General features: G+C 43.0%; 2 protein-coding genes across 17 annotated transcripts in view; both read left to right on the top strand.

The window, feature by feature from the left end:
* The first annotated feature begins 1,383 nt into the window (after positions 1 to 1,383).
* tmem229b (transmembrane protein 229B) lies at positions 1,384 to 1,893 on the top strand. Its single transcript, XM_041214007.1, has one exon. It carries the CDS (start codon positions 1,384 to 1,386, stop codon positions 1,891 to 1,893), a length of 510 nt encoding a protein of 169 aa, XP_041069941.1.
* A 59-nt stretch (positions 1,894 to 1,952) lies between these two features.
* rad51b (RAD51 paralog B) overlaps positions 1,953 to 26,225 on the top strand; it is a 687,200-nt gene continuing 662,927 nt past the window's right edge. For 6 of the 16 annotated variants that reach the window (XR_005946234.1, XR_005946235.1, XM_041214005.1 and 3 more), the window contains exons 1-3: positions 1,953 to 2,255; positions 14,909 to 14,981; positions 25,242 to 25,335. Coding sequence is in view for 14 of the 16 variants with exons in the window: in XM_041214005.1 (XP_041069939.1) it covers positions 14,968 to 14,981; positions 25,242 to 25,335 (108 nt within the window). In the remaining 2 variants the exon portion in view is untranslated. Of the gene's footprint in view, positions 2,256 to 2,290; positions 2,369 to 14,908; positions 14,982 to 18,677; positions 18,742 to 24,956; positions 25,063 to 25,241; positions 25,336 to 26,225 lie in introns of those variants that run through there. The other 10 variants (XM_041214006.1, XM_041213995.1, XM_041213996.1 and 7 more) reach the window with 9 other exon arrangements.

The raw sequence follows: 26,225 nt of genomic DNA, 5'->3' as shown, positions 1-26,225 counted from the left end.
TCCAGAGTAACAATAATTAACTGGGAGAGCCGACTTCAATGGGGCAAGAAGGGAGCTGAGCCGGATAGACTGGAACCAAGGAGTGGTAGGAAAAACTGTAGCTGAACAATAGGCTACCTTCAAAGAAGAAATGGTTCAGGCAGTCAAGGTATATTCCCTCAAAAGGGAAAGGTAGGACAAACAAATCCAGAATTCCCTGGATGACAAAGGAGTTAGAAATTAAGATAAAGAAGAAAAAGTGTGCTTAAGAGAGGTGTCAGGTAGAAAATACAATTGAAAAGCAAGCTGAAAACAGAAGGTTCAGAGGAGAGGTGAAGAAGCAAATAAGAGAAGCAAAGAAGGATAATGAGAAAAGACTGTCAGCCAAAATAAAGGGGAAATCCCAGAGTATTCTACAGGCACAAAAATAGTAAAAATGTGGTAAAAGGAGGAGTAAGGCCAATTAGGGACCAAAGTGGGGATTTACACATGGAGTCAGGGGGCATGGCTGAGGTGTTAAATGAATATTTTTCATCTGTCTTTAACAAGGAAGCAGATGCTACCCAGGCCATTGTGACAGAAGAGGAAACTCTGACACTAGAAGGGTTCAAAATTGATAAGGAGGAGGTATTGGATAAACTGTTAGTACTTAAAGTTGACAAGGCACCCGGACCGAATGAGATGTATCCAAGGCTACTGAAGGAACTAAGAGTGAAAATTGCAGGGGTACTGGCCATAATCTTTCAGTCTCCCCGAGACTCAGGGAAGGTGCCAGAGGACTGGAGAATTGCAAACATTACACCATTGTTCAAACACATGCACACACACACGAAATATATGTCTATAGCTGTAGTGTATATTTTATGTCAAATCTGGACTCTATCCCAGCCCTTGTCTTGTGCACTGAATTAGCTCCAATGTCTCACAATGTTAGAAGAGTACAATGTGTTGCGTGTTTAATATTCTCTGTATCCTACAGATAGTCTACACACTGGCAGCCCAGAGATTAAATGCATGTCAATGGATTTGTGCTGCTTTGTGAACTTCTTTTCATGCCTTCTGTTCTCAGCTGCCTTCTAAAAGCACTGAATTGTAGGGATGCTCCACTGATGTCTAACACCGTTCCCCATTCAGCTCTGAGCTGTGGTACTTCCCGCATTCTGCTTCTGTTAAGTGCTTCCCCATTATTACTCTCGTCCGATGCAGAACCATTGTCTGTGCGATTGCTCATTAATGAGGGGGGAAGGGTTCTGCAGGTTAGTATCTGTTTAAAAATTAATTTTGTTTCCAAGGAGTGATTAATGCTTTATCCTCATCAGCTTGTTTCACGTAACTGGATCTCTGTTTTATCTTTGCAGCTTTCTCTCTCCCTCTGCCTTTACTCCTTCCCACCATTGACTAAGGATGGCTGCAGCAGAGCCTCTGAGTGCCCTCTCTCGCTGGTATCTCTATGCCATCCATGGCTACTTCTGCGAAGTAATGTTCACAGCAGCATGGGATTTTGTGGTGCATTTCAACTGGAAGTTCCCCGGGGTCACCAGTGTCTGGGCCCTTTTCATCTACGGGACATCCATGCTGATTGTGGAGAGGATGTATCTCTACCTTAAGGACAGGTGCTGCACCGCCACCCGCTGCCTCATCTACACCATCTGGACGTACATCTGGGAGTTCTCCACGGGCTACATCTTGCGCCAGTTCAACGCCTGCCCCTGGGATTACTCTCAGTTCGACTTTGACTTCATGGGTTTGATCACCCTCGAGTACGCCATCCCCTGGCTTTGCGCCTCCTTCATCATGGAGAAGCTGGTCATCAGGAACACACTGCGCCTGCGCTTCGACCGCCAGCAGGACGCAGTCCCGGGGACAGCCCGGTCCCCCAGCACCGTGTCGAACGGGCACATCAAAACCAACTAAAACCTTGGCCTTGTGCGTGTGGTGGGGGGGAGGGGGTTGAAGAAAGGGACTGCAAAAAACGAAAGAAAACTTCTTTATCACTTCAACAGACCAAATACAGAATAAAGCCGATGCAAAAAGAAACCCAAGCCACCCCAGCAGCGACTGAGGTACAGCTCGCGCATCCGACCAAACAGACCGCCCCTCAGTGACGTCAGGCAGCAGGAACCGGATTGTGATTGGCCGAGACGGCTGTCACTCAGGGCATTTGGAGGCGGTGATGTTAGCGGCAGGAGCCCGGACCGTTATTTCCCGCTGCTCGGGGGCCAACCGCTCAACTCAAAAACAAAACCCAGCAGCATTGCAGGGGTCAGTTCCGGCAGGTAAATAACACCCGGTTCTGCAGCTTCCCCTTTAATTACTGTGAGCATTTTTATTAATCGAATGATGCCCATCCTCTCAGGTTCCCGAGTTGAAAGGATTGTTGTTAAGAAAGGTCTGTCGGTCGTGTTAACGGCATTCTTCATATGTTCGTGTGACGTTCTCTATTTTTTAGTGGAAAGTTTAGCCATTTTAAACCTGCGTTTAGAACTGCGTTGAAATCGTGGACAAAGGCGTGGGACCCAAAAACCTTGAGCATTCATCTGCTAATATCACAAGTCGGTGTGTTAATGGACTTCTTTTTAAAGTGACTGGTAAAAGAAGCAAAACGCGACATGACGAAAAACGTTATTTACTCTGCCAGCACTTAGGACCTGGAATGCGTTGTCTGAGAGTTTTATTGAGGCAGGTTCAATCGTGGTTTTCAAAAGGGAATTTGATAAACCTCTAAAGGGAAACAAATTTCAGGGCTACTGGAAAAAAAATAGGGTAGGGACTGTGTGAGTTGCTCTGGCAGAGAGCTGATATTGACACGATGAGCAGAATGGCTTTTTCTGTGTTGTGAACATCCTACCATTTATCAGACCCAGTGCATCAGTTTAAACATAGGAACTTTCACTCCATCTGAGTTTTTTCACAATAGTCAGGTGATGGGAGTAATGAGGCCTTTTAAATGGATGCTTTTTAAAAAATGTGCCATGTCAGGTTATCAGTACTACAGCATTTTCGTCACTTTGCCAATCTCATCTGCACACGAAACGAAAAAACAAAAGTTTCATCAGAGTTTCTGGTCAGGTCGAGTCTGTGCTGCTGTGCAACCGAACCAAAATCGCGAAGGCAGCAACTCTGGCATGTCCACTTTGTGAAAACGTACCAGAATGATGGTGCTACAACTGGGAATAATAAACAATTACCTCTTGCTAACATTACTTCCTGATCTTGATCCAGGAGAATATGTAACATCACTTGTATGCCATCCAGTTGTGTGCCCATGTGCCTCTTACTGCAACATCCTCCCACCTCCTGTGGAATGGGAAAGGTTCTGAATTTAGGTTCTTTCTTCCTCAAGGTATGCTGCTATGCAGCACCTCAGCCAAATAGCCAATTCAGCAGACTGTTTGCTCAGAGGGACTATCACAGTCGAGCCTGATCTTCCCTCTCTCGACATTAGAACACATGCATTCTCAGAATGGGGGAAACAACATGTGCTGCTATGTCAGCTCCCTAGACCAGAGGTACTGAGACCAACTGGAGCACATCTACTGCTGCCCTTGAGTTGAGATCAAATAACTCAGTACAAATCTGAATCAAAGCTATGATCTAGTCTGTATAGTTTGGTCTGATATTGGACTTCTTTTAACAATCAGGCTACTATTAATCCCTTTGAAAAAGGAATTTTACATTTTCATCAATGTGATCAGCAACTGTCACAATCAGGTGACATTTTCAAAGTTAAATGGACAGAAAGGACTTGTTTTCCTCTTCGCAGCCCTCTGTAGTTTGGTCAATTTTTATTTGAACAACCTGTGGTGGGGCTCTGTCAAAGGCACTGATTGAGGCCTCAATGCCCCATAGGCTGGAGAGGGAAAATACTCCTAAATTGTTACCCAGCTACCCCCTGCTGGTAAATGCACATCATGATACTGGCTGAAGCCAGTATGGGGCCCAACTGAGTCACTGCCTTAGGAAATGAGAGGTGATAACTGGGTGGTTCAAATATGTGGTGTTTTTGGGGAGAAAAAAGGTGTGAAGGGAGCATCATCAGGCGAGGGGGGAATCTTGTTTCAAAGAGGCACTGAATCTGAAATGATAAGTGTTTAATTCGGTTCTCTTATGAAGGAACTGTGTTTTAAAAAAAAACTGCTCATAACCTCTGATATCATGGGTAGTCTCCAATTGGACACAAATGTTTCAGTGTGAGCCGAAATGGACAGATGAAAGCCACTGGTGTTAATTAATTCTTTGTAACCGTTCCTAACAGGATTCCTTTTTGAACTATTTCAGTCAGGTGTAATTTTCAGTGCACGAAGGACCACACTTACCTTGAGGTGGGTGTCCATTAGCAGTGTGAGTGTCAGACTCTGGCATTTATAGCCCCTTCTCCTACTTTGCAGTGCTACATGTCATTAACTAGTTCTTTCAGCCTGACATAGTGCACCTTCAAGGAGTTGAGAACAATTACAAGAATGCTGAACACCAGAAATAAATGCTGGAAACATGTAGCAGGTCTGTGTGTAGTGTCTGAGTAGAAGAGACTTGTGCTTCAGGTGGGGCTTTTCACTCACCTTTTTATTGTGACAAAAATGGCAATTGCCTGTAGGACATTGAGTGAAGCCGATGGGAAACAATGGGCACCAAAAGTCAGAACTTGGAGGAAATAACACTAATTGTCCAAACCTGTGTCTGGAGTGAGCCCATTCTAGACTGAACATTGTACCAAAGACGCACAAATGTGGTGACCACATCTCCATGGTTTCTCCTTTTCCTCTGCAGACAGCACTGATGCTTGCTGGCTGTACAGGTGTTTGGTGGTTCCCAGTACATGACCCTCAGGCACCTCATTCGCCATGTGTTGGACAACTATTTGAACATGTTGGATAGTGGGGGACTAACCCGTCCATTAAATCCTTTCTCTCGCACATTTTCCAAAGTCAAATTTCAAAGCAGGTCCCATTAGCTAGCGAGCAGAAGCTGGCCGTGCGGTGTCAAGGCCAATTAGGTAACCTAAATTGAGACCCGAGGAGAACACACCAGTGATCAAACTAACACCATTCTGGCCTTTACTACTTACCAGGCAGGGGTATCTACCCACTAATAAAAAAAAACAAAATATTGTGAATGCTGGAAATCTAGATTAAAAACAGGAATAAAAAAACAACCCACCAAGATTGTTAAAGATATCGTTTCTAATATTTTGGTGGAATGAAGCTTAACGGGGATGAGATAATGAGAGTAAATTTGAATCAGTGTGATTGTTCCTTTAATTTGAGAACTCCAGTGTTGCAGCCTGAGGCTCTGGGCTGTGAAATAGTAGGTGGCCAGGCTGACAACTCTGTTTTAATAGGTCCTCAGAGCTTTCCTCACAAGAGCTCTTTCCTCCACTGGCTCTGCCCCACACTTCTGCCACGGTCACCTGACAAACCCATCCTCATAGTAATCAGTCCATAATGGTGGCTACAACACCCACAACGCTCTGTGGTCCAGAGATATCCATTTACTGGTTAGAATGTGCAAGTGCCAGGATTCCTGCTGTTCAGTCTTTTTGTGGAGTCTGACTGGATAGATGGACCCAGCCTTTTACTGAAGTTTCCATCTTCTGAACTTCAGTTTTGAGATCCCAGTCAGTACTACAGTTGACTTCACTAAACTTGGGTTATGATGATTTGAAAATATGACATTCTGCTCCTAAACATTAACACTGTGTGTGACCGTGAGGTGAGGATGGACTTGGGTTTAGCTGAATGCCCCCAACAGTTGAGCCTGGTGAGGCAAACAAATGAAGAATTTGTGGGTTGTCTTGCTGCACTGAATCACCAACTCTGGCTACATTAAATCTTTTACTTAGGTAATATATTTAAGTAGCTTGTTGTGTAAACTAAATGCATAAAGAGCTGCTACAACACACCAGCTCCTTGTGGGGGGTGACTTGTTTTGCAAAGGTCCAAGAAAAATATACTGGCAGAACTAGAAATCCAGTGTGAAAGGAATTTTGTGTAGATTAGAAAAAAAATTGGACACCACTAATAAGGCCTATTCCTAATTGCCCTCAAAATGTTGGTAGTGCACTGCCTTCTTGAACTGCTGCTGCTGTGTGGAACTCCCATAGGGCTATTAGGTAAGGAGTTCCAGGATTTTGCCCCAGTAATGATGAAGGAACGTTGATATATGTCAAAGTCAGGCTGGTGTGTGGTTTGAAGGGAAACCTGGAGCTGATGTTCCCATGCACTTGCTGTCCTTGTCCTTCTAGGTGGTGGAGATGAACAATTTTTAAAAGGACGGAAAGGGGGTTATGTGGGGGTGGTGGTGGTGAGGCGGTGGGTGCACAAGTCTTCCTTTAATTCAACATTGTGCAGATATTTGTTTTGAGGCACAGGACTAAATTAGATGGGATGCCTGCCTGAACAAGATTATTTAATTGGTATGAATACTGGCCAAATGCTGCGAGATGTTTTCTACTGAATTTAAATTGATTTGACTGAATTCTTTTGCGCTGGGCATTGACTTTCCTTCTGGGTATGTATCTCAAAGAATATTGCTTATTTTTGCCTCAAATATGAATCATATTGTGACAGCATGTTAAACTCAACCAAACAAACCGCAGTGATTACATTCCAGTTTAGTCAGCAGGCTTGTGAGCTGTCATCTTGTGGAAGAATCTGTTTTGCCTTCTTACCTTGTACCCATTTTAGGTTAATTTTCCTGTTGCTTGTTAATCTCCAGCTTTTTTGGAAAAATTCTGGCTGGAGGAAGGTTTGTAGTGGAGTTCCCCAGGGAACCCTTGCTTTTCCTGATATATATAAATGATCTAGCTCTTGGTGTGCAAGGGACAATGTCAAAGTTTGCGGACGACACAAAACTCGGGAGAATTGTAAACTGTGAGGAGGATGATGTAGAACTTCAGAAAGGTCATTGACACATTGGTGGAGTGGGCAAATAGGTGGCAGATGAAGTTCAATGAGGAGAAGTGTGAGGTGATACACTTTGTGACAAAGAACATGGAGAGACAGTACAAGATAAAGGATACTATTCTAAAGGATGTGCAGGAGCAGAGAGACCTGGGTGTATATGTACTTAAATCTTTAAAAGATGGCAGTACAGGTAGAGAGAGCTATTTCTAAAGCATACGTTATTCTAGGCTTCATTAATAGGGGCATAGAGTAAAAGAGCACGGAGGTTATGATGAACTTATACAAGACAGTGGTTAGACCTCAGCTGGAGTATTGTGTACAGTTCTGGGTGCCACACTATAGGAAGGATGTGAACGCATTGGAGAAAGTGCAAAAGAGGCTTATGAGAATGGTTCCAGGGATGAGACACTTCAGTTATGAGGAAAGATTGAAGAATTGGGACTGTTTTCTTTGGAGAGGAGAAGGCTAAGAGGAGACTTGATGGAGGTTTTCAAAATCATGAGGGGTCTGGACAGAGTAGATAGGGAGAAACTGTTCCCACTTGTAAACGGATCGAGAACCAGAGGGCACAGTTTTAGAGTGTTCTGCAAAAGTAGCAAATGAGAGGTGAGAAAAAAACTTTTTCACAGAGCGATAAGTTAGGGTTTGGAATGTACTGCCTGGAAATGTGGAGGCAGGTTCAACTGAGGCATTCAGGAGGGCATTGGATGATTGTTTCTGTTTAAATGATGTGCAGGATTATGGGAAAAGGCAGAAGATTGGCATTAAGTTAAAATGATCAGAGAGCCAACATGATGGCCGAATCGCCTCTTCCTACACCGTAACAGTTTTGTGATTCTGTGAAATTCAATTTTTCCATACAGCTTTATGTGGGAGAGAAAGAATCCTACTCATTTTCGTTGCTTGATATTTACAAATTGAATGCTGGGAAGTGTTTGGGGAAGAATTTAATTAGCATTGTTCACTGAACAAATTAAACAACACCACCATTACCATTATCTTAAGTGCCCTTCGATTCAATATCTTCTATATTGACAGGCCTCGGCATGATAATCCAACTATTGCTTTTTGTTTTCTCCTCTCCATGGGATACAGTTCCATGGTTGATTTCTACTCCCAATCTGTGACCTAGGAAATTCTTCATGTTTGAGTACTGGTGGCGAAGTAGTGGCATTCAGCCATGGAAGCATCATAGTCAGACACAATCCTATCCTCACTTTCCAGCAGGGATCTTTGTCACCTTCAGAGAACTGCGTCTACATTAACCCCTCTCAAAACTAAAGTAATGGTTCTCAAAAAGGGGTTGGTGGACCCATGGGGAGTCTGTAAAAACTTTCCTGGGGGTCTGCAAAAAATGTGGTCAAGGGTAGGCGAATGAGTGGTGACTGGCTTCTACTATCTTTGTTCTCTTGCTCTTTCCATGCTCCCTTTGTGCTTTCTCCATGCTCTGATGTCCCCATGCTCGTGTTCTCTGTGCCCTGCTTCCTTAGCATTCCAGTGCTGTCCATGCTCCTGCTAAGGATAGAAAGACTCTTCAGTGAGGAGCACTGATAACTATAAGTAAAAATCTGTTTTCTTTAAAGCATTATTAAACTACAATCATAGAATAGTTCCAGCACAAAAGGAGGCCATTCAGCCTGTCATTTTTGTACTGGCTCTCTGCAAAAGCAATTTACCTAGTGCCACTCCCCTGCCTTTTCCCCATGACCCTGCAATTTTTTCCTTTTCAAATAATGATCTTGTTACCTTTCTAATACCATGCTTGAATCTGCTTTCACCACAGTCACAGGCACTACATTCCAGATCCTAACCACTGGCTGAACAAAAAATGTTTTCCTCATGTTGCTATTAATTCTTTTGCCAATTACCGTAAAACAGCTCTCTCTGGTTCTTGACCCTTCCACCAATGGGAACAGTTTTTCTTTATCCACTCTGTCCAGTTCCCTCATGATTTGAATACTTCTATCAAAACTATCAAAGAATTATTACGGTGCAGAAGGAGGCCATTTGGCCCATCACATCTTCACAGCTTTCTGAATGAGCAACTCACCTAGTTCCATTCTCACGCCTTCTCCCCATAACCTAGCACATTCTTTCTTTTCAGATAACAGTCTATTTCCCTTTTGAATGCTTCTATTGTACCTCCTCCACCACACTCAGGCAGAGCATTCCAGACCTTCACCACTCGCTGCATGAAAAAGTTTTTCCTCATATAACTATTGCTTCTTTTACCAATTACTTTAAATCTATGCCCTCTTGTTCTCGATCCTTTCACGAGTGGGAATATTTTCCTCCCATCTTCTCTGTCCAGATCCCTCATGATTTTGAATACCTTTATCAAATCTCCTCTCAGCCTTCTTTTCTCTAAGGAAAACAGTCCTAACTTCTCCAGTCTTCATAACTGAAGCTCTTCATCCCAACAACCTCACCTCTCCACCTTCTCCAAGGAGAACAGTCTCAGTTTCTCCAAACTATCTACTCAACTGAAGTTCCTCATCCCTGGAACCATTCTCCTAAATCTTTTCTGCACCCTCTTAATTGCTTCCACATTCTTCCTAAAATATGGTGCCCAGAACTGGACACAATACTCCAATTGAAGCTAAACCAGTGTTTTTTTTACAGGTTAACATAACTTTCTTGTTTATTGTACTCTGTGACCCTATTTATAAAGCCCCGGATCTTGTATGTTTTATTAACTGCTCCATCAACCTGTCCTGCCACCTTCAATGATTTGTGCTCATTTACCCCTCGCTCCTTCTGCTCCTGCACCTACTTCAGAATTGTACCCTCATTAAATGCAGCATTTTCATATTATGAATGTTGTGGCTTAAATGGGGGTCTGTGATTATTAATCCATTGAGAAAGGAGTCCTTTAGACAAAAAAAAGGAAAATCACTGGACTGGAGACATTGAAACCAAGATTTTGGATCCAACCGTGGGAACTATCCCCATGTGATTACACTACACTGGACACTTTAAAAAAAAAAAATTCATTCATGGGGTGTAGGTGCTGTAGGCAAAGACAGCATTTATTGCACATCCCTTGTTGCCCCTGAGAAGGTAGTGGTGAGCTATCTCCTTGATCAACTGCAGTCTGTGTCATGGTGGTAGCTTCATGATGCTGGTAAATAGGGAGTTTCAAGATTTTGACCCAGTAACAATGAAGGAGTGGCAATCATATGTACAAATCAGGATAGTGTGTAATTTGGAGGTGGCATTGTTCCCTTCTAGTGGTAGTGGTCAAGGGTAAGTTGCTGTTTAAGAAGCCTTTATGGGGAGAACTTTCTCCCTGTGGGGCACACTGGGTGGGAGTAGGCGCAGGCGGGCGTGCAACTGATCGCTGCGTGCCACCATTTTACGTGGGTGGGCCAATTAAGGCCCGCCCCACGTGATGTGCACCCGGAAGTGTTGAGCACTCTCTGTGTGTGCAGGGGGAGGAAGGAGATTCAGGGCCTGGGCTCTTTCGTGCATGCATGCGAAAGAGCACAGAAATTACCCTAAGGCACGGAGGTGCCTCACAGAGATTAAGTTGGTAATGAACAATTGAAATAAAAAAAAAAATTCAGCCGTGTACCCTTGGGACAAGTCAATGAATTTTAATAAAACATTTTACTACATTTAAAAACCCGTCATGAAACCTCATCCCACCTGTGGATGAGGTCCCATGAAAAATGCGAAGGCCGCCTGGGCTCTTTGCCTGCCTGCCAACCTTAAGGTTGGAGAGGCAGCCCTGTTAATTATCTTAATTGCTATTTAAGTGGCCCTCATAGGCCTTTGACAGTTCGGTGGGCATGCAGCTGACTCCGGTGCGCGCCCGCCGAACTGAATATCTGAATGACGCGCTGTGACGTCAGGACGCATGCCCGATGCCCCCGCACGCCTACCAGAAGATTCAGGCCAATGAGTTGGTGCAGCGTGTCTTATAGATGGAACATACCACAACTTTGGTGCGTTGGTGGAGGAAGGAGTGAATATTTAAGCTGTGGATGGAGTGCCAATTAAGCAGAGTGCTTTGTCCTGGAACTACTTGAGTTTCGTTCAAGCTTCACTCATCCAAGCAAGTGGAAAGTATTCTATCCTTCTGAAATTCCTGATTTGTGCTCTGTAGATGGTGGAAAGGCTTAGGGAATTCAGAAGATTAGTCACTAACTGCAGACTACCTGAACTTTGAGCTGCTCTTGTAGCCACATTGTTTATGTGGCTGGTCCAGTTAAGTTTCTTGGAAGTCTGATATCCTGCACCCAACCGCCACCACCACCACCAAACCAACACCATGTCCAGGATGTTAATAGTGGGGGATTCGATGATAGTGATGCCATTGAATATCAAGGGGAAGTAGTTACACTCTTGCTGGCGATAGTAATTGCTTGGCATGAACGTTACTTGCCACTTATCAGCCCAAGCCTAGACATTGTCAATAACACAAAAGCAAAATAGTACAGATGCTGGAAATTTGAAAGAAAAACAGAAAATGCTAGAAATATTTAACAGATCAGGCAGCATCAATGGAGAGAAAAAAGTTAATGTTTCAGGCTGATGACCTTTCATCTGATGAAATGTTAATGCTCTTTCTCTCTCCATAGACACTGTCTGACCTAATTACGACTTCCAGCATTTTCTATTTTTATTACAGGAGGCTTTCAGATCTTGCTGCAAAGACTGCTTCATTATCTGAGGAGTTGCAAATAAAATAGAATACTGCGCAACTGTCAGTGAAAATCCTTACCACTGACCTGATGGAAGGAGACCATTGATCAAGCAGCTAACGTGTTTGGTTCTAGGACACTGTCCTGAGGAACTCTGTAGCAATGTCTTGTGGGTGAGATGGTAGGCCTCCAACAACTATAACCATCTTCCTTTCTGCTAAGTATAATTATCACCACTGGAGAACTTTCCCCGGTCCTCATTGACTTCAGCGTTATTATGGCTCCTTGTGCCACATTTGGTCAAATGCTGCCTTGACATCAAGGGCATTCACAGTCACCTAAATTAGGAACGCAGTTTTCTTTTTGTCCATTTTTGGATGAAGGCTGTAATGAAGTCTGGAACTGAGTGGTCTTGACAGAAGCCAAACCGAGCATTGGTGAGCTGTTACAACCGGGTGAGGAAGGACCAACTGGCTCCCCTTTATTCAGCCTCCTCAGTTGGTCACAACAAAGGTTTTAAAAATTGCTTTTCTCTATTGCTGCCTTTTTCCGATCCAAATATATTTACTTTTTAATAGGAAGCCAATCAAACCAAGTTTTCTTGAGTCAAAGAAAGAGCAAGTTGAGAGATACTAAACCTGGGGGAAAAAAAAATAAAATAAAAGCAAAATACTGCAGATGCTAGAAATCTGAACTTAAAAACAGAAAATGTGGGTAAACTCAGCAGGTCTGTCAGCATCTGTGGAGAGAAAAACAGTCAAAGTTTCGAGTCCGTATGACTATTGGGGAAGGCGGGGCGGTGAGAAGCAACGACATGCACACATTTTAGAAATAAGAAGAGCTAAAGTCCAAATAAAATTTAAAAGAGTATATGATTAAGTCTTTTGCTTGCTCTTGAGGTGTAGATTGTTGAACGTTGCAGCTGTTTGAACTTAGTTGGTTTCCTTTAAAATCCTGGACTTGAATTGAAGTCCAGGAAACTGCACTTTGCTGGAGACAACTTCCTTTTAATTCCATGACCTGTCTCCCAGAAAATCAATGGGTTTGTCCTGAGTTTCTTTCTGATGGAAATACACTATCTCTGTGAATAATTTTTAGACTGTTAAGAGATGGGGTTTTTATTCAGAGAGAGAGATTCATTACTGTTTCCTTCAGCAGTTTTTCTAGATGACTTCTCTCTATATCTGTCTTGGCAAAACCAGTTCTTATAAAAACCCTCTGTCTGTAAATTTTTAGAAAGGAATTTGATTAACAGGTCTTGTAGTCGTTGTTGTAGAACAAGCAAGCACAATTTTGACCTAAAATAAAAACAAAAAACTGCGGATGCGGGAAATCCAAAACAAAAACAGAATTACCTGGAAAAACTCAGCAGGTCTGGCAGCATCGGCGGAGAAGAAAAGAGTTGACGTTTCAAGTCCTCATGACCCTTCTGTTCTGTTGAAGGGTCATGAGGACTCAAAACGTCAACTCTTCTTCTCCGCCGATGCTGCCAGACCTGCTGAGTTTTTCCAGGTAATTCTGTTTTTGTTTCACAATTTTGACCTCTCATCTGAGAAAATGTTGACACGTTACATGATAGTAGAAACCAACAGGACGTGGGGTTATTTCATCCACCACAGGAGGGTTGGAGTGTCTGTTGAGTGTATCCTGGCTAGCTAACAGTTCCCCATTGACCTGACAGAATTACAGTTGATTAAAGTCCAGCACTTTGCATTTTTAAAGCCTTCCTTTCAAGAGTCACTTTTTTGAAGTGGACCTTGACACCCCCCAGGTGTGAAATTCCATGCAACATGTCAGGGCAGGTCTGCAGTGGAACCCATAGAGGAACTTTCCAGAAAAGTGGCCAACTTACAATACCAGACATCGGTTGATTGGTGGTAGCCATCTTTGGTCAGTGTCTTTTCTTGTATTTTTGTTAAAAAGCATTTCCTCTTTAAACAATTCAATATGTTTTTGGTTAGCTGGTGAAATTATAGGTATATCTCAGTTGTAATTTCCTGTCATCATGACAGAGCTTTAAATTGCATTGTAAGCTTTTTTTAAATTAGTTCATGGGATGTGGGCGTCACTGGCTAGGCCAACATTTATTGCCCATCCCCAATTGCCCTTGTTCAAAGAGCATTTAAGAGTCAGCCACATTGCTGTAGGTCTGGAGTTACATGTAGGCCAGACCAGGGAAGTAGGGCAGATTTCCTTCCCTAAAGGACATTAGTAAACCAGATGGGTTTTTACAAGAATTGACAATGGCTTCGTGGTCAACATCAGACTTTTAATTTTCCAGATTTTTAACTGAATTCAAATTTCACCATCTGTCATGGTGGGATTTGAACAGATCCCCAGACCGTTACCCTGGGTCTCTGGAATGCTCATGCAGTGATAATACCACTATGCCACCGCCTCCCCCTGTTGCTTTAACTATTGCACAAAATAATAAGTAGCATCAATAGTGATAATGCACAGAGGTCTTTTGTGACTTCTGATGGATGTCTGATCATGAACGTTAACTGACAGTGACAATTGACCAGTCAGAATCGTAAGGATCAATAGGCAGGACAAAGATTGACCATCTGACAGGTTCACACTCATGCCAACTGGCATCTTAATCTGTTTTGGTCACTGTGTAGAAAATGGCTTCATAGTCGTGCTATTTGAGGAGCCTCGGCTGGGTGACTCAAGTGTCCACAACCACCTTCAGCCAGAAGTGCTGAGTAGATGTTCCACTTGGCATTCTCCTGAAGTTCCCAGCATCACACATGCCATCACTTAGCCAATTTCTGTTTACTCCACTTGAGGTCAAGAAACAGCTGAGTGTGCTGGAACTGACAAAGATGACAGGTCTTGACAACATCCCAGTTGTAGTACTGAAAACCTGTGCTCGAGCCTGATCCACCATTCAATCAGGTCATGTCTGCTCATCTGTCTCAACTGCAACTTCCCGCAACAACACCATATCCTTTAGTTCCTTTAGTACCCAAAAATCTACCAATCTCGGTGGAATTTTATGGCCTTATCTCTGTGGGGGCAAGGCTGTAAGATGGAGCGAACCATTCAAAAGTCCATTGACTTCAGTGAGACAGTAAAATCTTGTGTAAAATTCCACCCTCTGTCTTGAATTTACTCAATGACTGAGCATCTCTGGGTTAGAGAATTCCAGAAGATTCAAGACCATTTGAGTGTAGAAATTTCTTCTCACTTCAGTCCCAAGTGGCTGACCCCTTATCCTGAAACTGTGACCCCTTAGTTCAAGACTCTACAGTGAGGGGAAACATCCTCCCAGGATCTCCCCAGGCAAGACCTTAAAAGTATGTTTCAGTGAGATCACCTCTCATTCTTCTGAATTCTCGGGAATATAGACTTAATCTACTCAATCTCTCCTCATAGGACAATCCTATCATCTCACGAATCAGTCTAGTGGATCTTCATTGCACTTCTGCTAAGGCATGTACATCTTTAGGTAAGGAGACCAAAACTGTATATTGTACTCCAAGTGTGGTCTCACCAAGGCCCTATATAATTATTGTAAAACTTCTTTCCTCTAATACTCTAATCTCTTTTAAATAAAAGCTATCATATAATTTGCCTTTCTAGTAACTTTACCTGCATGTGATTTCATGGCAGTAAGGTCCCTGTCCCTCTGATTACCAATATTTTCCAGTCTCAGCTTTTCTAAACAAAAAATTGCTTTTCTCTTTTCCCTATCAAAGAGGATAACTTTACATTTCTCACATTATATTCCTCTGTCACATTCCTGCCCACATATTTAATCTGTCTAAATCCTTTTGCAACCTTTCTGTGTCCTCCTTATGGCTTAATTTCCACCACAACTTACTTTTCCACCTAACTTTGCATTGTCAACAAATCTGGATACATTACACTTGTCCCCTGTTCTAAGTAATTGATATAGATTGTAAATAGGTGATGCCTGATACTGATCCTTGTGCTACTCTGGCATCCACCTGACAAAGTGGAAAATTTGCCAGTTATGTCCTGCCCACAAAAAGCAGGAGAAATTCAATGTGGCCAATTGCTGCTCCACCAGCTTACACACAATCATTTGCAGACATTCTGGGAGGAAAACGAGTGTTAGGCCTCACAGATACACAACTGAGGGGCTTAGTACCTCTTTTCAGGTTCCATCGCAGAAAGATGGCCAAGAGTAGACCCTTGGGGGACTCCAGAAGTAACAGTGCAGGAGCAGGAAGAGAAGTTAATTCATGTGATTTTCTGGCTACGACTGGATGGATAAGAATGGAAACAGGTGAGGGCAATTCCACTGATCTGGGCGTTAAAGGAGGATAGTTTGCTAAACTGTGTCAAAGGGTGCAGACAGATGATGAGGATCACTGGCACAGTCACTTAGGATGTCACCTGTGACACCCCTGACAATGCTCCTAGAGACACCTTTGCCTGTCTCATATCAATTCTTGGATAAGTTGAAGTGTCCATCAGCTCGTCAATGGCATAACCAAAACATCCTTTCCTGCCAGCACTTTCATTACTTGCTTTGACTCTTTGCTACCAGGTCAGGGTGAACCCAATGGTGTGCTAACTCCAATGTCCTGTTTCATCAAGTGCAGAGTATTTTAGTCCCATGACCAGCCTGTGTTCTGCATTCTTCCATCTCCAGAATGTTGCCTACTAATTTTTTTCTAATGCTAAAACCCTAATTCTCACTTTCATCAAGTTGGTTGTTGATTTCTCACTGCCCTCTCTTTCTTAACAAGATAATTTCAGAACAAGGTTTGCATAAACCCCACCCCACCCTCACTAGGGCCATCTGCCACTAGCTTGTCCTGCTTGCTACTCTTAATATCCCCGTTAGCACATCCTTTAGATAATATCACCAATGTCAACACCCCTTTGTCCTTTTGTCTATGACATCTTTGGCAGTCTCTTCTAGGCCTCCACCTATCACTGGCCCCCTATCGAGCTCTACCTGTCCCATCCTCCTTTACCAGCTTATATTTCATCTCATTTCTATATTTCTTAGTTCTGATGAAGGGTCATACGGACTCGAAACGTCAACTGTATCCCTCTCCGTAGATGCTGTCAGACCTGCTGAGTTTTTCCAGGTATTTTTGTTCTTGTTGTATCCACTTTCCCCTTATTAAAGATCCTTTACAATTTCTCCATTTTATCTGAGTAACCCTCTGCAAAAGCATGTCCCTGACTGAACGCTTTCCTCCTTTCACTCTGGATTAGTGCCTATTATACACCTGTCACGTCCACCATCAGAGACTTGTCTTTATGCCACCACACACTTGAATCTGCAAATGTTTCCTTTTTCCTTGGACTCAAAGCTCTCCTAAAAAACTTTCTCTTTGATCATGGCTTTAATCTCTTTAAATTCCTCTTCTACCACTTCTCTTATAAAGCACTCCCAAGACATTGTTTCACATTGGGCATACAATATATGGGAGTCTTGTGAGGGATGGGATGGAGGGATATTCTGAGAAGGTGGGAGATGATATTGATATCTGGATCAAGCAGTGTGTTACATTTCAGGATTTTTTGATCATTTTTCCACAGAAATGTTGAAGAAAAGCATTAAAAGATTGTGTTTTAAATACATTGTATTTCATTGCAAGTTTAGAGAAAATACTGGGTGGTCACAGGTGGTAGTTGCTTATAAGCTAACCTCAGATTAATAAGGAAATAATAAGCAATTTGGTGTCTTGACTCCGACACCCAACGGGTAGGAAGGCGTTTGATCTCTTTATCTGTGAACAGTAAAGGAAAACGTTAGAAACCTGAAAAATAAATCTTTCTTTTGCACCAGAAGCTGCCAGTGAGGGAGAAATGACCCAAGAACTGCCAGGCTAAAAAAAAAGTAGCAGGATGCAGATGATTTAGTCTGTATAGGTTGAGGAATTCATTTAGTTGGGGTAGCATAGCAACTTCATTGTTTTTATATCATTTCAGTCAATTAACTTTTACCAATTGAACTATAGAATATGATTGTGAACATTACCTAGCACATCATCTTCCTATGGAATAAAACAGCTTAACAATTCAAACCAGGCCTCATCTCATTTCATCTCATCTCATGTTCCTTTAGAGAAGGAAATCTGCTGTCCTTACCTGGTCTTGCCTACATGTGACCCCAGACCCACATAAATGTGGTTGACTCTTAAAAATGCCCTCTGAACAAGGTCAGTTAGGAATGGGCAATAAATGCTAGCCTAGCCAGCGATGCCCACATCCCACAAACGAATGAAAACAAAATGTTAATTCAGATCACCTTTGAAAAGTTTGAAGAAAAATACACGGATATCTGATTCAGGCCACCAGGGGATTCCATTGTTAGGCTGTGTGTCTGCTATTATACTAGTAGACATAATAAGTGAATCAACTTAAAAAGAAAGCTACTCCGAACAATGTGGGAGAAACTTACAGCACCAAACTCAAAGGTATTGTTACAATCCCCTAAAGACCGATGACTTTTAAAAATGATTAATTTCCCAAATTGCCAACAGAAATAAATCAGTGGACAAGATTTCACTTTTTTTTTAGAATTTTAGTGTAACAAACAAACTAAAATCAACAGAGATCAAACATTAATGAATAGGCAACTAATACCCTTAACAAAGAATAAGGTAAGTTTTGCATTCATTAACTAGCGCAACTGAAACATGTCTTACAAAGCTCTGTTGCACAATGCCACGCTTCTAGGTGATAAGTAGCATTATGGGAACATTCCCACAGTCACTCCCAGCTTGCCAGTGGAAGTTCACTTCTCTCTGTGCCAGGTGAGAGTACCTATGACAGACCTGGGCTTGTTACACGCAGTTATTGGTCTCAATTGTCTGTCGAGATGTAGATTTCCTTTGGTTTAGTTTTTGTTGTGACTATAAATGGATGTTCCTTGTTTTATAATCATGGGTACTTTTTCATTAAAATTATGAAGGGAGGAAACTTCTTCCTCGCCCTATTCCTGTTTATGCTATTGCGTTCTTCCCCCTTAGACCTAACTCGGAATGAAACTTTTGGCAGGTGAGACACTCAGAGTGATTCTCAGGATAAGCCAACTGCTGCTGGGATTGATGTTATAACTATGTCACCTGACTCTATTGCTATCTGAAGTAGTGCATGTAGTGAAGGTTTGCACTTGTAATGTGCTCATACATTTCAAAAACGACCCTCTGTTCAGTCTCCAGTTATAGCAATGGGAAGCAGCCATCCACCCACTTGAGCCTGCTCCAGCATTAAAATTGGTATGTATCTCACTTCTGTTTACCTACTTTTGCACCATATCTCTTGAGACTTTTATCTAAGGAAAATCTATACATCTCACTTTTGAAAGCATTGATTGTCCAAGCATGCACAGCCTTTTAGGGGATAAGATTCCAAAATGCTTTCTGATTTTGTTCCTGAATGACCTATCTCAAATTTAAAGATTATGTCACTTTTTTTTGATTCTTCCATCAGATGAAATAGATTCTCTATATCTACTGTTAAGCATTTTAAGCACCTTGATTATACCATCCCTCAAATTTCTATACTCAAGGAATACAAGAGAATGCAATCTTCCCTCATAATTTAACTCTTTAAGCCTCGCTACACCTTCTTCAAGACCATTCTACCTTATAATGTGCAATGCCTAAAACTGAACACAGTACTCCAGAAGGGATAAAAACAAAAAAAAAACAAACAAAAAAAAACTGCGGATGCGGGAAATCCAAAACAAAAACAGAATTACCTGGAAAAACTCAGCAGGTCTGGCAGCATCGGCGGAGAAGAAAAGAGTTGACGTTTCGAGTCCTCATGACCCTTCGACAGAACTTGCGTTCGAGTCCAAGAAAGAGTTGAAATATAAGCTGGTTTAAGGTGTGTGTGTGGGGGGCGGAGAGATAGAGAGACAAAGAGGTTGGGGCGGGGTTGTGGTTGTAGGGACAAACAAGCAGTGATAGAAGGGATCTGATCCAGACTCCGTGCACTTCCTCATGGTTCTGAGTATCGACTATTTGAAGTATGAGGTATGGTTGACGCTACTAGGCTTGTTTTCCCCTGGATAATGCAGACAAAATTTTCCTTCAATGAGTAATAAGCTGTGGAAGAGCACCAAAGTAAATATAAAAGGTAATTCAATAGACATTTGAATCAATTTCTGTAAGAAGTGGATATTGAGAGATATGAAGAGAGATTGGGTCATTAGGCTTAACTATCAAAAAGAGACATGTTTGTTGGTCCACTTAGGCTCTGTCCTCAGCCCAACCATCTTCAGCTGCTTCATTAATGACCTTCCAACCATCATAAGGCCAGAAGTGGGGATGTTTGCTGATTGATTGCACAATGTTCAGCACCATTTGCGACTCCAGATACTGAGGCAGTCCATGTCCAACTGCAGCAAGACATGTACAATATCCAGGCTTGGGTTGACGAATGGCAAGTAACATTTGCACCGCACAAGTGCCAGGCAATGGCCATGTCCAACAAGAGAGAATCTAACCATCGCCCCTTGACGTTCAATGGCATTGCCAGCACTGATTCCCCCTCTATCAACGTCCTGGGGGTTACCATTGACCAGAAACTGAACTGGACTAGCCATATAAATACTGTGGCTACAAGAGCAGGTCAGAGGCTAGGAATCCTGTGGCGAGTAACTCACCTCCTGACTCACCAAAGCCTGTCCATTATCTACAAGACACAATCAGGAGTGTGATGGTATACTCCCCACGCCTTGATGAGTGCAGCTCCCACAACACTCAAGAAGCTTGACACCATCCCAGGACAAAGCAGCCCGCTTGATTGGCACCACATCCACAAACATTCACTCCCTCCATCACCGACGCACAGTAGCAGCAGTGTGTATGATCTACAAGACGCACTGCAGGAATTTACCAAGGCTCCTTTGACAGCATCTTCCAAACCTACAACCACTACCATCTAGAAGGACAAGGACAGCAGATAGATGGGAACACCACCACCCTGGAAGTTCCCCTCCAAGTCACTCACCATCCTGTCTTGGAAATATATCATTGTTCCTTCACTGCAGCTGGGTCAAAATCCTAGAACTCCCTTCCTAACAGCACTGTGGGTGTACCTACACCACATGGACTACCGTGGTTCAAGAAGGCAGTTCACCACCACCTTCTCAAGGGCAACTAAGGATGGCCAATAAATACTGACCCAGCCAGCGAAGCCCACATCCTGTGAATGAATTTAAAAAAGGTTCTACATATTCCGAAAAATCTTATGTAAAAAAAGCATCCATAAAAGTTGGAAACATTTCACAAAATTTATTGTGGTAGTCAAGTTTCGAAAGGAACATAAAAGTGCAATGAGCAAATACTTATTCTGGCAGTAGTAATAATAGGTCTGAAAACATTCAGTATTGCAATACCTGCAGTAATATTGAAAAAAGAAAGACTTTCACTCATATAGGTAAAAGCAAAATACAGTAGATGTTGGAAGTCTGAAATAAAAACAGAAAATGCTGGAAAAACTCAGCAGGCCTGGCAGCACCTGTAGAGAGAGAAACAGAATTAACATTTCGAGCCTGTATGACTTCTTCAGAACTGAAGGGAAGTAGAAATGTGACAGATTTTATACTGTTTAAGAGAGGATGGAGCAGGTGGGGCAAAATAGGTCAGGGATAGGTGGGAACTTAGGAGAAATTTGACAAAGATGTCATGGATACAGGACAGAGTATTAATGGTAGTGTTAAAGACTAAAGAAGGTGCTGATAGTTGCATAAAGGCAAGATAGCAGAATGTGTTAATAGCAGAACAAGGGTCAGCACTCTGAAAGCACAACACAGAAACAAGTGACAGATGGCTCTTTTGGGGTGGGGTGGGGGTGGTTGTTGGTGGAAAAGGATTAAAAAATGAATAAATAAAATTTTAAAAATGGATTAAACAAAGGTAAGGATGGAGTAGAGATTTCATGATCTTAAGTTGTTGAATTCAATGTTAAGTCCACAGGTCTCTAAAATGCCTAATTGGAAGATGAGGTGCTGTTGCTTCAGTTTGTATTGGGCTTCACTGAAACATTGCAACAGGCCAAGGACGGACATGTGGGCATGAGAGCAAAGTGGTATGTTGAAATGGCAAGTGACAGGAAGATCGGGGTCATGCTTGCGTACTGAGAGAAGGTGTTTTGCAAAGCAGTCACCCAGTCTGTGTTTAGTCTCCCCAATGTAGAGGAGACCGCACTGGGGGAGCAGCGAATACAGTAGACCAAATTGAAGGTGTTGCAAGTGAAGTGCTGCTTCACTTGAAGGTAGTGTTCGGGGCCTTGGATAGTGAGGGGGTAAAGGGGTAGGTGTTGCACCTTTGCGATTGCTTGGGAAAGTGCTGTGGGAAGTGGAGTTGGGAGTGATGGAGGGAACAGTCTCTATGGAATGCTGAGGGGGGATGAGGGGAAGATGTGTTTGGTGGTGGTATCATGCTGGAGTTGGCGGATATGGTGGAGGATAATCCTTTGAATGTGGAGGCTGGCAGGGTGAAAAGAGAGGACAAGGGGATCCTATCATGGTTCACAATTGTTCTGGCAGGGAGAGGAAAGGGTGAAGGCAGAGGTGCGGGAGATGGGTCGGACATGGTTGAGGACCCTGTCAACCACTGGGGGGATCCCTTGGTTCAGTGTCTTTTATACAGCCAATTACGTACTTCAGCATTCACTGAAGTAAAAGATAAGTAACTACTCATTTAGCATTCAGTAATGGAACAGTGAACACTGTTTTGCCTTGTATTAATGGTAAACTAAAAAATGCACAGCTACCCTGCAACATTTGAAAGTCAGTAAATATTAATTCACCCTACAGCACGAGGCCAGCAAAATTCAGTTGCCCTACAGTAATGTTGGATGAGTAAACACTGCATTGGTAGGACACTAAATAGTCCTTTGCCCAGTAGTAATAGTAGTTCAGTAAATACACAGTTCCCCTGGAGTGCAACAACAACGTCGTAGCAATAGCAAGTGTGTCCAACAGATCGATGTGATGCATCAAGTGTGTGGGTGAAGGGAGTTAGCGTGCTTCTCAATTTCAGCTAACATTGCTGGCTAGCAGCAATGTGAAAGGGAGAGCTGAATGCATAAGCCTCTTGCTGCATTACATAACCCCATCCATAGGCAAGTACTCTGCTGTGTGTCCTGATAGTGACATGCAGAAACTGGGCCCCAGGTTTCAGAGCAATTAGGAGAAGGTTTAGCCCCTAGACATGCAGCATGCAGGCCCATCAGCATGTGGACACACCCTGGTACTCATGAATCAAACTCCCAACTCTGCAAATAGCCCCACTGCCTTGTGAATACCTCAGGAGAGATGAAGGCTGGGGTGGAGTCCAGCTCTTTCATCTTTCCAGCAACTCCTACAAACAAGCCAGTGCCAAGCATAGTGCTCTGCATTCCTTTGGACTCGATCAGTGGGGTCGAGAGGAGGAATCTAATGTTTGGGCAGCCCTGAGTCTCCATAAATTTTGCTCAGGCTTGCATCATGGAGGAGACATTCCAGTTTCAATGAACAGAGTTGAGCACCAAGGCACAAACTATTGTTTCAAAAGATGAATAGCTGCCGGAGAGGTATGCAAACATGCAGTTGCCTTCAATAAAATTAGGTCAGTAAATACTCATCCACCATTGCACTCCTCACAGAGCAACAGCCTCCTAAATCAGCCCAGCATCAACATTTCTGAACCATTCCTGGATGCAGACTCAGTAGAGATTTCATAGAATGGTAGTACAGGAGAAGGCCCGTGCTCTGTGTTATACTCCCTTCGCTGCAGATAATTTTATATTTCTATCCAATTCCATTTCAATTCATGTCTAGCCTCTGTGAATACCCAATTGTGGTGAAGCATTCTATAAACCTCAATGGAAAAACCTTCCACCTTGGTTTTTCAGGTGAGAATCCTTGGTCCCCATTCCCCCCAAATCCTCAATTCACGGAGCAGTGGAAACACACCACCACTATTTGCCCACAATGTAGGGGAACAGGGAGTGCAGTTATTGAATTGGGGCAGGTTGGAGGGAATGCGTTCCTCTTAGTAGGAAATATAAAGCGTGAAGATCTCCTGTAAGAGTGGAGAATGTTCGGTGCTAATTGGAATTGGGACTGCCATTTGTACTATTGGCCAAAATTAGCTCAGAGACAAAAACAGAAAATGCTGGAAAAATTCAGGAGGTCCAGCAGCATCTGTGGAGAGAGAAACAGAGTTTACGTTTCAAGTCCGCATGACCCTTCTTAGAGTCACACGGACTCGAAACGTAAACTCTTTCTTTCTCCACAGATGCTGCTGGACCTCCTGAGTTTTTCCAGCATTTTCTGTTTTTGTTTAAAATTTCCAGCAGTATTTTGTTTTTATCTTGGGTCAAAAAGATGCGTTTTAAGAGAGGATTTTAAATAGAGAGGGGACTCAAGGCTCCAGCATTATAAAGGGAGATAGAAGACGCCACAGTTCCCAAGGTAACTCTTTCGAATACAAACACGTTTCCATCTGTTCCTATTTAGATGAAGTTACATTGTTTCATAGTTTGCCATTGTGAGATTTGAACTCTTGATTTTGGGATTACAAACCCAGTACCATAACCACTTGGCCATTTAGGCCTTTCTCCTTTGTGGGGGAAAGAACCCCGCCACCTCCCCAACAAAAATTGCTAAGTTTTTCCCAAGGTAACTGCAGCCGGCAATGTAGTGCGCGTGCGCAGTAACGCTTAATTCTTACTACGCGAGCTGCTGAAGTTCTTCCCCCCGGGTCCGCTCTTTACCTTCTACATTGTGATTGGCTACGGCTGGAAACCTATCTCGCGGGTGCGTACTTTTGGATTTTCTGCTCGGCGATTGGGGGAGATGCTAAACTTGAGAGCCAATAGCAGAGCGACTTTTGGACATTGCCGCGCGCCCATCTGATATTCTGCATGGGGATTGGCGGTACTTAAGAGCCGACACCAATAGGAGCGCAGATTTATTAGCAAGTGAACTACCCGGGAAATGCTAAATGAGTGCTTCATGGGTGGAGGGTAGAGAGCTGGAGTCCGGTGGGGGAATCTCGGCCGCAATTATTGGGCCCGTAGGGGAGCGACCAGCGTCAGTCACTGTGTCCTGGGGGCGGGGGCGTGGTACAAGGGTCATTTCTCCCGGTCTGGTTATTTCTGCGGAGTTTTCCCGTCATTTTCTGTTATTTTATTTTAGATTGCTAGCATCTGCAGCATTTTGCTTTTATTTTAGTGGTAATTTCTCTTGCTGCCACAAACCACCTTAGAACACAAATGGTGTAAAATCTCATTTGAATAGTTCTGATATTCTCAACGTGTTGAACATTTCATCTGATTTATTCATGGTGTGGCATAATTTTACTAGGGGCAAATTAAAATCGGGGGTTTAACCCGCATTGAGTGATCTGTTTGGCGTTTCTGCAAACTCGGAGAGAACAGGACATTCGACCAAGAAGATCCCTGGTGTCCCCTGCCCCTTGTTGAGGCAGCAGATCTCAGCGGCACATTACATTCAGCAACAGTGTCCTGGTCCATGGGAAGGTACAAATCAGCCAGAGATTACATTCAACAACTTGTATTCATATATTGCCTTTAAAATGGTAAGAATGTCCCAAGGCAGTTGGCATGCCTGGCTTGCTGATTTATAACTCCTGTGGGAAGCATATGTGTATGTGGGTATTGGATGAGCATGTGGGATCAATTTGTGTGGCGTTGTTCATTAATGCAATAGTGCAGACGTTTGCATCTGGTTCAATATAATTTCATTTTCCTAAACTAGGTTGCAAAACATGGCAAATAAAAAGCTGAAGAGGACTGGCTTACCTTTGGATATGTGTGAGAGGCTTAGCAAATACCAGATTGTAAACTGTCAGGTAAGACATTGACTGGACTGGAATGGTGCTGAGTGATACTGTAGTAAACATAAATTACTTATAGCAAATTGCTGTATGCTGTAGCAAACCTCATTCGTGGCCCCATAGACTAATGAAGAACTTTAGCATTGCTCACTCTCATTGAGGTTCCTTTTTCCAGTTCCGTCCATTCTGTTCGAGGAGTTGGTGCCCTTAGGACATTTTTGCAGAAGTTGCCTTTGACGCCACTCCAAGAGGACATTCTTGACTCCAATCCTTGACAATTGGCTTCTCAAACTGCAATATGTCAATTTCAAAATCCTTGTTATGGTTTACAGTGTTTCTCTCTGGCCTCGCTTCATTCTGGTTCTGTAATGTTGTTCAGCCCTGCTTTCCACCTTCTCTCTTCTGAGTTTGAATTATCTCTGCTCCCTCAGCTTCAGCATCTGTGATTGAAGCTTCTTCCAACATGGGCCTGCACTCAAACTTTCATTTCTGGCTCAGGTGTTTGCACACTCACCTCTGAGTCAGAAGGTTATGGGTTCAAGTCCCACTCTAAGGACTTGAGCACACAATCTAGACTGACCCAGGGAGTGCGACTGCTGCGTTGTCAGAGATGCCACTTTTGGATGACACATTAAACCGAGGCTGCATCTGCCTTCTCAGATGGGTCTAGAGGATCCTGTAGCATTATTTGAAGAAAAGGAAAGATTTTTCCCTAGTATTGAGGTCATTATTTATCCCTCAACCAACATCATTGAAAAAAATTCTTTTGTCATTATCACTTTCCTGTTTTTGGAACCTCACTGCACGTACTTGTGGCCACGTTTCTGATAATATAACTAACAATATTCTCTGTAACTTATTCTTGACTGCATGCCAATGTCTTCAGGTGCACTATCCCTTTAAAA

This window comes from Carcharodon carcharias, chromosome 20, assembly GCF_017639515.1.
Source record: "Carcharodon carcharias isolate sCarCar2 chromosome 20, sCarCar2.pri, whole genome shotgun sequence".
Taxonomy (NCBI): Eukaryota; Metazoa; Chordata; class Chondrichthyes; order Lamniformes; family Lamnidae; genus Carcharodon; species Carcharodon carcharias.
Note: the sequence above shows the minus strand (reverse complement) of the source record. Positions and strands in the feature narration are given on the sequence as shown.